Genomic DNA, 11,045 nt, shown 5'->3' on the forward strand with positions numbered 1-11,045 from the left:
GGGTCTGTATAAAGGTGGATCTCCTTGGCATATTACTCTGCCAAAATCAATTAGGGGCGTTTCAAAAAGATTAAAAAATTCGAATCCTCTACTTTTCCACCTCTCACCAAAGTTCAAATAAGTGCTTTTTATTGATTTGGTTTGGGTTTTCACGGGCTTTTCTAACCGCTACAGGGAATGCAATCCCCATTACTATTAAAATGAAAGGTTATAATTCGTCTATTTTATACGTTCCAATCTTTGTCTGCCATTCTGCCTACCAACAAATTTGATTTGATAGACTGTACCAGTCTTTGAATGTAGGGTTTATTTGGATTTTGATAAAAAAAATAACCAAATCTGACTTGAAAGATGCTATAAGATCAATAAGGCCAACGTATTCCCTACGAGGCCCTATAGAAGTCCACTTCTCTTCTTTCTCGGGCTCCTTTATTGTTCAATTTGCTTCCCTTTACAATTCGTTATACATAGGGAATACGTAGGCCTTGTTGATCCGGTTGCATCTTTCAAGTCAGACTTGGACAAAGTTTTAGATAGCATTCCAGATTAACCCCACATTCAAGGACTAGCTCGGTCTGCCAACTCAAATTCGTTGGTAGACCAAATCTCATCTAAAGAATGAAAGGTAAAAAATAGACGAATTATAATCTTTCATTTTAATAGTACTGGGGATTACATTCCCTGTAGCGATTAGAAAAGGCCATGAAAACCCAAACCAAAAAAAAACAAGTGACATCCCCAAAACGTCAATAACAAACGACAAAAAACATACTGTTGATAGGTGATATAGTATATATTTTGTTTTCAACTTTTGTTTATAGTGTTCTAGTGTCGTATGTCTTCTACAAGAATAACTAGCTGTTTTCCGCTTGTTACTTTGGAAATCCTGGATTAAGAACATTGGCTCTGTTTTTGCACTCTAAAGCCATGAGTACACAATTGAGAAAAGTATGTGATGATTTTCAAGTGCTTTGATGAACTATTTGGCATTTTCTTTATGCCTTTAAGCAACATCACATGTTCTTGTTTGGTGCATGGAAAAATATACATTATCTGTCAATCGATTAATTTTTATTTTAGAATTGGAGAATTTTGTACCAAAAAAATGTTGTATTGTACGTTTATGTGGTTTTTAGAGCGGCATGACACGACCTCATATATGTTTCCTAACAAAAACCCAACAACTGGGACTATATATGCACACATGTGCACATGATTATCGTTACCAAAGGAAACCTTTGAAATAATTAAAAAAGTACATTTCCAGCGATATTTCAACCAACTTTCTCAATTACACACAAGCAAGGTTATTGTGGTTGCTAATTCGAATGCACGAACGCAAGCCAAACCATATGTTATTGGACTTAAGAAGGTTGTCCCGTTTACGGATCTTTTGAGGCAAGAAAAAACATGCAGATAAGATATTTTTGCGGACTCCTTACCGCTACTGGGAATGTAATATCCACCAGTTTAAGACAGAAAAGTATGCAAATTATTTAACTTTATATTCAAACACCATGAGATCCACAAACGAATAGTCCTTTTCATTCTCCTCTCCCTCTTCTCGTTGCGGACAAACAGACTGAGATATACAAGAGTAAGCTCTAGGATGCCTGACTTTGACAAGGTATTTTTCGCTGAACAGGTTATTGCTGATCTATTTTAACACCCTAAATACACCACCAACTCGTCTGAGAGATCTTTCAAATCTCATAAGTTTATAATTACAAACTTTTCTGACCTCCAAATAGGGATATACAGAAAGCTATATATCTTATACCTGCAACATACCCGCGACTCTTCATCATCATCATCTCTTTCCATCAAATTGTGCTAAAAAAGCTAATGCAAAGTTTAGAAAAAGTTATGTTTTTATAGCAAGTCATTAAAAGCTTGTCAATATGTGCTTTTCCTAGTAGTATTTTGTTGGAAACGATGATTGCCAAAGTGTTGACGAGGTATCAATCACACAGTATCCAACCTTCTATAAAATGATTAATTACATGTCAAAATTGGTTAGAAGTTTATCCATAGCGGATTGGAAACGTCTACCAGAAGAGTTGATGGCTTATTAGTCGTGTCACAAAGCTTAAGCAAGGTAATGTTCATTTGATAATATCTTGATAACGTTTGGCATCTTAGAGCACATTTTCTCGTTTCAACGTGCTTGTTCGCACCTAGACGAAGCAGAGGGCGCTTCCTCCGCTCAATGAAAAGGACTAACAGGGTTTTCGAATCTGGTTAGTCTTTGAACATAAGTCCCAGCCTTTCAAGTCTCTCCCATTACGAGAGCTCTCTCATATCTTCATTGTACCTGATAAAACATCTTTGGACCTGCTAGACGTTTTGCAAGCCCGCTAAACTCATTGCAGCCCAAATGTACGAGGCATATTCAAGATGTGGCTGGACAGTCGACTTGTACAGAGTTAGTTTCGTGATACTATCTCTAGCCTTAAACGTGTGATATATCCAACCACATGTTTGAAAAGCTTACAAAGTTTCAACTGGATATGCTCATCGAACTTTCCATTATCTTGGAGGACAACGCCTAAATCCTTCATGGATGAGATTTGCTGAATGCTCTTACCTTCATCACCTAATAGTGGAGTGTCTAATGGCGTCGACCCAAAGGTCATTGAGCGGAATTTCATTCCATTCAGTGCCATTTTACTCGCAGCAACCCAAGAGTAGATTTGGTCTAGGGATCTCTACCAGACAACCGGAATTGTGACCATTCCTACCACATACCAATTTTGTATCATCAGCATAGGAGGAGAAACTGACATTACTACTAAGCTTCTGAATTGGAGCAATGAAGATGATGAAAAGGATAGGACTCAAAATGGAGAAAAATTGCCTTGCATCTTAATCTCATAGATCCTGGTTACTAACAGGTCATGATCAACCTTGTCAAAGGCCTTGACAAAATCGAAATCGACTGCATGAATCAAATTCAAATTTCTCTGAAGGTTAGCCACAACTGCTGGATTCAAATTGCTTTGAAGCGTTTTTCCTCGTTTGCATTAGTCTTGAACAAATGCTTCCCATGTTTCAGCATTTTAGATTGTGCCCCACCTTTCGGAATAAATTCAGGGATTGTTAGTGTGGGGCAAACTTCCTCATAAAGTAAATATATTGTACCTAAATATCTAAATATCTAAGGCTAGGTCTAATGGACAATCCTGTTTCACCATTTCCCTAAGCTTTCTGCAATTAGGGGTTAATGTTCATCTTTGCACTTGAGCTTAGCCAGACCGAACTTTCTGCCCAGTTTTACTCTAGAGCACGCCGACTTTTGAGTCCTGGTCGACCTTATCTCGAGAACACGATACCGCGCAAGACTATTAAGTGCTTTACCTGTTTTTCCAACAAATATGATTTAGGTATTTCACATCTAAAACTGAGATATTTTCTTGATCTCATGAAATAGTGTTGAAGATATGCAACCATGACAAAATTTAGTCCAACTGAATTAAAAGGAGGGTATTCATTCTCGAGAGGAGCCCTTAGTTCCTTCTTTCTCTTTGCATAAGTGAGGAAACTTGAAGCTTTAAGCCAGTTTAAAGCAGAAATTGCCTAGTTTTGTTATTATATCATATAATTTTATCCTGAATAGGGAAGATCAGGGCTTAAAATTGTGCTTCCATTTAACAGCAGGAGTTTGTAATATCAAATCTTGTTATATTTGCACTGCTTTATTGTTCAAAATTCTTGAAAGGTTAATCAAAGAAGCTCTTTATAAAGTGGATATTCTCTTGAAGTTAACAAATGCATACGGCTTAGTTTTTTTTGAGATCCAAGACGCATTCAATAAACTCAAATACAACGACATTACTCAAGGGTCAACTCGATCCAACGGACTGCTGGACCCAGCAGACGACGCGACCCAGTTGGCAAACTTTCAATTTGGACTTTCATGATGGTTTGTGCTCTTTTATTAAGATTAGGCTTAGTCAGGGCTAATTTCTATATCCAGGCAATGTTTTGATGTGTAAACTTCATTTCAATATTATGCACGGCATCATCGTAAATGTCAAAAGAAAAGTTGTGATCGAAATGACCTCACGCGGAATACGAGCTCCTTCATTGGAAAGAACCTGGGAATCAGCCGCTCAGTTGTCAATGATATTAGAAAGAGGTTCAAAGCCTGAGAAAACAGTGTGGATTCTGGCTATGATTAATGCTTTTAAACGTCGAATTACGACGAAGCAATCTGAGTCACCATGGGTGTGGAGGAAGCCAATGTTCGAAGGACCATATAATACCTTGGCCCACGTCGAGGATTAGGAAGAAGATGCAGCTCATCATTAATGCAATAGTGATAAAAGATTTGCCCGATCCAAGTTCTTACTCAACGAAATAAAGAGTGGAAAGCAAGTCATCCTTTTCAATAAATTCATTTTTTTCATGAAAAGTTGTCCAGGGTTGACGGCGTGCCTAACAGAAGGATAAAATACTATATTTCCAATAAGAGGGCGGGGGCTGTACATGACAATGTTAAGTTCTCCTTTGCAACTAAAAATGCGACTTCAGTGATCGTCCTAGTTTTTGTTGACAACTTGGTGGCTGATTCCCAGGTTCTTTCCAATGAAGGAGCTCGTATTCCGCGTGAGGTCATTTCGATCACAACTTTTCTTTTGACATTACAATGATGACGTTCATGATATTAAAAAAGTGTATATATCAAAACATTGTCTGGATGTAGAAATTAGCCCTGACTAAGCCTAATCTTAATAAAATGACAAATCATCATTAAAATATAAATTCAAACTTTGTCAATTCAAATATGCCGTGTGATCGATTTATCAAGTGGTAATTATTGGCTCACAAAGAGTTCTAATTTATGGAACAAAATTAAAACTCTGCTGTATAACATGATGAAAATATGAAAGGCATGACATAATTTATTATTTTTTCAAAAATGTGCTGCCTTTGTAATGTTAACATCTTAGCAAACATTTTAAATGTTAACTTAACTTTCCGTTTTCTTCCATGAGAAAGATTTTCATGCAAATATTTTGTGTTTTGTGATATACTGGGTCAAGTTGTCCACTGGGTCGAACTGTCCTGGGTCGAGTTGTCCGGTCACTCAATAAACCAAATCAACGATTAAGGATGAACGAAGCTAGCTTTTGTTTAACAGATTACGAATAATAACAGTGAAATCTTTGTCAATGAGGTAGGCTACAGAGCCCAATCTTTTAAAGCCAAGGAGTGAATCTTAGATCGAGGAAAGATCGTGCTATATACCACATAAGTTGGATCTTTTCTCGATCTAAGATTCACTCCTGTGCTTTTAAAAACTGAACTTTGGTCCCCTGAAAGATGCCACCATCTTTAATCTTATTTTTTCAGATGCAGTCACTCTCAGAACGACGTCGGCTCATTTAACAAAACTTTAACCTGAATATCCTTGAGCGGAAAACATGTACCCTTAGACGCCTTAGACCCATGAACTCAAGGGCAAACAGACCTCCATTGGATAGGGATTGAACTGAGCTCTGTACGCAGCTTGTCTTGTTCAGGTGACGAGTGAGCGCAGCTATGGAATGGATTCTACATCAGTGGGACTCGGACGAGGGCTCGAGTTATCCACCAAAGTGTCCATAATTCCAAACCATCAACAGTTGAATGGACGAATGTCCTGGCACTGAGATTGACCACTCATTCAGTAACTAAGAATATGTGGAACCTGTATCGAACTAGTGGATCAGTGCCCAAAGGTGTGTGTTACTCAACCACCACTTCCAATATGCCCTTCGGACCGAAAGGCTCTTTGGAAACCAAATCAAGGGAATACCAATACCTTCAGCAAAGCATCGTGTCTACGGACAAGTTTCAGAAATCGTTGCCCCACCTACCCATTCCCAAGCTTCACGACACATGTGACCGGTATTTGGCGTCACAAAGACCGTTATTGGATCAAGCTGATTTCAATCAGACGGAGAAATTGGTCAAACAGTTTATCCAAGGACCAGGACAAACCTTGGATGCCGAGTTGCGGCGCCAGGATAAAAGTAATAAGCACACGTCATACATTTGTGAACCATGGACTGACATGTACCTCAGGGACAGACGTCCGGTTAGTTTTGTACACAATCCAGGTGAGAAATTTTATTTTTCATGAACGAATGTTCGTTCCGATTCTGCAAATATTTGTTTTGGTTATAGGAATTATGTTCGCCCATGACACTCGCCCGGAATTTATGAATCCGGCTTGGCGATCGGCCCACCTCCTGATCTCCACACTGAGACTGCTGAAGAGCTATCAAGCAAATATTTTGAAGCCCGAAGTGTTTCATCTCCAACCAGCGAAAACTAATACTCCCACCTATTGGAATCGTGTCAAATTCATGCCGAACTTGATCGCGACACCGTTGTCGTATCTATTTAAAGCATTTCCTTTGGACATGTCCCAGTACAACAACTTGCTTCAATCCACAAGGATTCCTCTACCTAACCGAGACGTTATTCAAAGATATCCAGATTCGAAACACGTTGTGGTTTTGAGACGAGGCCATTTCTATCACTTCGATGTTTTGGATCAAGACGGAAATCTCTTTGAACCTCACTATTACCTCAAGAGCATCCAATATATCTTGGAACATGAACCCAAGGGTGAGAGCTCAGCTATTGGCGTCTTTACTTCCGAATCCCGAGATTTGTGGAGTGAAATGAGATCATACTTAGTGGATGAATTGGGAAATGAAGCAGCATTGGAACAGATTGACTCTGGCTTGCATGTCATCTGTCTCGATGAATGGGACCATGCCGATGAGGAAGCTCCAAAAAGTACCCGAGAGATTGTTGGCGGTTCAAATCCGGCCAATCGATGGTTCGATAAATCGTTTAGTCTCATTTACTCTCGGAATGGGTCTGTCTCCATCAATTTTGAGCATGCATGGGGTGATGGGGTGGCCGTGATGCGGTTAATCGACGAAATTGTTCAAGACAGTCAAGAAAACAACTTCTTCTCTGCCAAGGAGAGTAGTAACCCCACGATCAGTGTTAAAGAGATCAAAATCAATGTGGATGCCCGAATCAAAAATCAAATCGATCAATCCAAGAAGTCCCACTTTGATAGGTACAACTCTGTGGATTTTGAGGAATTTTATTTCTACGGCCTTGGTAAAGACGATTGCAAGCGCTTGCAAGTGGGTCCGGATTCCTTGATGCAGACTGCCTTTCAAATTGCCTATCATCGTCTGTTTGGCAAATTCGTACCAACGTACGAAAGCTGCAGTACGGCTATCTTTAAGCATGGTCGTACCGAAACAGTTCGACCTTGCACACATGATACGAAGACTTGCGCTGAAGCCTTCAATAACTCCCAGCCAGGTGATCCCAAGGAACTCTTGGGGTTGTTGCAAAAGTGCTCGAAAACGCATTTTGAGATGACCAAAAATGCTGCACAAGGCAAGGGTTGGGATCGACATTTGTTTGCTATCAAGGACCTCTGCCATCGACAAGGCCATCCAATTCCAGAGTTGTTCGAGGATCCAGCATACTCGAGGATCAATCAAAATGTACTGTCGACCTCAACTCTGGCCTCCATTAACATGATTCATGGCGGTTTCTGCCCGGTCGTGCCGGATGGATTTGGCCTTGGATATCAAATCAGAAATGATTTCCTAGGAGTTGGTCTATCCGCATTCAACGCCCATTCGAATGCCAAGGACATGAATGATGCTCTTATTTCTAGTTTTGAGGACTTGAAGAAAGTCCTTAAAGCAAACTAACACTGGATGTAATAGTAAATTTGTGTTGTCTTTTTAATATACACACATGGGAAAAAAAAGCGCGAAAACATCAAATGACATCAAACGTTGAGAATAATGCAAAAGAAATTTGTTATCATTGAATGTTAACATAAAATCAAAGATTGTTACTAGTATGGCATGATGATACTAAAAAAATAACTAAAAGTTGGAGGTTTCAGAGAATCTCGAATCCTAGGGAAACTTGGGATGCTGCATGGGCCTCGCGATATTTTGTACTGGGGTCGGTCCAATCGTCACGAGGGTTGAGGTTCAGTTTGTTTAGCTCAATATGAGGTGTCTACATGGGTTGTGATACGTTCTGTCGGACTTCGAGTGGCGAGGCCAAGGCAAAGGTCATGGGCAAGTTGATGGGCTGATTGCCGATCATTGAGCTTGCCATGGAGGTTTGGTTGAATAAAATGGGAGTTTGATTCCCGCTCATGATGAGACCATGAGGCATCGAGGGCGCATTTGAGATATGAGTGGGCGTTAATGAAGGGCCTTGAAGGGGCGCTGGGGCTATGGCTTGTTGGTGGGAGTGAGGCATTTGCTTCAACTGCTTCTGCTTGGATTTGGGTTGGGGCGGTGGATTGGCCCCTCGGAGCTCCCCGCTATTGACATATACTCGCAATGGACGACCCATGCATTTGATGCTGCTGAGGTACTTTTTGGCTTTCGAGCCTGCTCGGTCTTCGAACTCATTGGGGGTGAGCCACTCATCGCCTAGTTGGATACATTTGCCTTTGCTTCCAGACTCGTATTTGCTCGCCACCAAAATGGCCGTGGTCGACTTGCAACGCACATTTAGAATGTTTCCAATGCGGGACGAGCCCATCCCACTCATTCCCATTTGAGACATTTGCGATTGCGTCGATGGAATTGGTGTCAATGGCTTTGCGAATGTGGGCTGTGCGTTCGACACAACTGGCATTGAGAAGCTCGGAATGGGAGTGGGTGGGTTGTGAGGCATGGGCGACATAGGAGGGGCAAAGGCATGATGCTGAGGGGTCATGCTCGGGTGCGGACTCATCACATAAAGGGTCTGAGTTTGCTGTTGTTGCTGATGATGTTCATGGATCAAGTTGGCGGGTGAGATCTTGGGGGGTTGATCCATGATATTGGGAGCAGCAAATGTCGGCTGAGGCATCGAGGTCATCAGACCAAGAGGGTCATTGCTGCCAGAGAACATAATGGGTTGGAGGTGATGGGGCTGATGCTCATTGTGCATGATCACTTCCGTCTTCAAATGCGTGGTTAAATGTTTTTTCCAATCGTCTCTGTGCTTTTTCTTCTTCTTCTTGCCTCGTATGATAAGACCGTCAGTTTGGGTGTCCTTTTCCTGCTCCTCCACCATTTCCTGCTGTTGCATGACTTCGCTTTCTACCTCTTCTTCTTCGTCCTCTTCTTCTTCAGCCTCTTCCTCTTCGTTGGTCTCTTCCTGACGTTCCTCGGTGTCCTCATCTTCTTCCCCGTCCTCATCGTCCTCTTCATTGCCCTCCTCTTCGTTGTCTCTTTGCCGTTTACTTGATTTGCTGGGAGATCTCGACGGCGGGGACTCGCTTCGACCCGCTCGTCCTTGGAGTTGCCTCAACATGCCCGAAGCCGTCAAGGTTTTGAGAGGTCCATAATCAGTCTTAATGTTCTCTAAATACTTTTTGCCACTGCCTCCGCATGCAACTTCAAACTCTTGAGGAGTCATTAATTGGTCCTTGAATTTGATGCATTGACCTCGCACGCCGCTTACGAAGCGAGTAGGATACAGATCGGCCAAGTTACCTTTGCACTTCACAGAAATGGTCCTCTTTTTCTGGAAACAAGAAGACAAATAAATGCATTATCATTTACACAGCGGTAAATGTCTAACGGCTCTATGTAAGTGCTTACCTTGGCAGATCCGGATTCTTCGTCTTGACTTGGGGAACCCGTGCGCTCGGACCCATCGCCTTCTTCTTCGCCTTTGCGTTTTCGATCGGATTGATATCGCCAGCCACGCTTATTGGAGTCTTGTTCATCGCCACTTTGACTGGCTTCATTCTTATCATCGTCTTCTTCGAATTCGTACGGATCACCTTTGCCCTTGTCCTTAGAAACGGTCTTGTCCTTCTTAGGGGGTCGTCCTCGCCGACCTTTTCGTGTTCGAGGTCCAGATTCATCATCGGATTCCTGGCCTCCTCCTCCTCCCCGCTGTTCTTCGGAATCGGATGGAGTGGGCGAGCCATTCATCATGGTCCGACCTCGCCGTCCCATGGGACTTTTAAACGTGGCCAGGGTGGTTTTATCAAAGGTGGACTGCATCTGTCGGGATTGAGCCAATTTGCTAGCGGCCAAGATGGGCGAAGCCAGCGGCGAATCGGGCTTGAATCGGCCCGCACTGACCACACTCTGTCGGCTAAGCACTTCACTGGCTGACACATCTTGAAGGCCTTTCACTTGCAGATTCTTGGCCACTTCCAAGATGGGTTTTAATTGATGCTTGGACACGGCCACCCGGGTGCCGTACATAAATTTGAGGATCTTGTCCAAATGAGCGCCTTTGATGCCTTTCAGGAAGATGACCGGCTCGGCCTTCAACCGGGGCACGATGGAATGAAAGTACTGAGAGCGAGCGGCCAACAAGATCCGGTGGGCCTCGAAATTTTTGCCATCCTCGGTGGACAAAGTGATATCCGTGAGAAAACCCTGACTGTACAAACGTGTGAGTTCATCCTCGAGTGGCTGTCGGGGCACGTTCCGATCCGACAACACGATCTCCTCGGACATGGTCAACAATCAATCCATCAATCAGGGGGGTGGTGGGCATGGATTGAGATGATCTGCCACCCTTTGAGTTGCGACGCCAGACAAGCGTGTCGAGCGTGTCAAACGAGCTAGTCCTAGCAGCCGGCTGGCTACTCTCCACCCAGAGCCAATCCAACAATGTACGAATTCCACGGGAGGGGGAAGGTTCGGAAGGTGAAGTCTATCAAAGCCCCAGTATCGCTCGCAATCACGTCGCTGTTTTCGCCACTACACAACCTCTCTTTATGTGAAATCCAGGCGATCGGAACTCGACGATCGCCCACGAATTGAGGCCGTTTCTGACCAAAACCCACTCATTAAAACCAGTCGAACGACACGCCACCGGAATCACGACAGTCTAAGGCCCGGAATCGACACCACTAAACCGCAATAGGGCCCCTAGGGCGGTTGGAAATCGGCTTGGCAGGGTTTGTTTTCGTAGAAGATTGCCTCGTTGGCGGAGACGACGCCATTAGCGATAGAAGGATCATTCAGGCCGCGACGATG

At 42.8% G+C, this 11,045-nt stretch overlaps 2 protein-coding genes across 2 annotated transcripts; one reads left to right on the forward strand and one right to left on the reverse strand.

Annotated features, from left to right (window-relative positions):
• Positions 1-5,470: 5,470 nt before the first annotated feature.
• Positions 5,471-7,889, forward strand: LOC131887577 (carnitine O-palmitoyltransferase 2, mitochondrial-like). The gene is made up of 2 exons (XM_059236200.1): positions 5,471-6,104; positions 6,172-7,889. Exons 1-2 carry the CDS (start codon positions 5,684-5,686, stop codon positions 7,737-7,739), a joined length of 1,989 nt encoding a protein of 662 aa, XP_059092183.1. The 5' UTR covers positions 5,471-5,683; the 3' UTR covers positions 7,740-7,889.
• Positions 7,749-11,045, reverse strand: LOC131887576 (uncharacterized). Its single transcript, XM_059236199.1, has 2 exons — positions 9,645-11,045; positions 7,749-9,567 (listed from the first exon to the last, which is right to left on the reverse strand). The coding sequence occupies exons 1-2, from the start codon at positions 10,518-10,520 to the stop codon at positions 8,059-8,061; spliced, it is 2,385 nt and encodes a 794-aa protein (XP_059092182.1). The 5' UTR covers positions 10,521-11,045; the 3' UTR covers positions 7,749-8,058.

Source organism: Tigriopus californicus, chromosome 10 (assembly GCF_007210705.1).
Source record: "Tigriopus californicus strain San Diego chromosome 10, Tcal_SD_v2.1, whole genome shotgun sequence".
Taxonomy (NCBI): Eukaryota; Metazoa; Arthropoda; class Copepoda; order Harpacticoida; family Harpacticidae; genus Tigriopus; species Tigriopus californicus.

What these genes read in the sequence shown, in the direction of transcription:
- LOC131887577 (XM_059236200.1), top strand. Translation starts at nt 5,684, where the DNA reads ATGTGGAACCTGTATCGAACTAGTGGATCAGTGCCCAAAGGTGTGTGT. An exon ending in TAGTTTTGTACACAATCCAG is followed by an intron (nt 6,105 to 6,171) that starts GTGAGAAATTTT and finishes TTTTGGTTATAG; the next exon opens with GAATTATGTTCGCCCATGAC.
- LOC131887576 (XM_059236199.1), bottom strand. Translation starts at nt 10,520, where the DNA reads ATGTCCGAGGAGATCGTGTTGTCGGATCGGAACGTGCCCCGACAGCCA. An exon ending in AAGAATCCGGATCTGCCAAG is followed by an intron (nt 9,568 to 9,644) that starts GTAAGCACTTAC and finishes TCTTGTTTCCAG; the next exon opens with AAAAAGAGGACCATTTCTGT.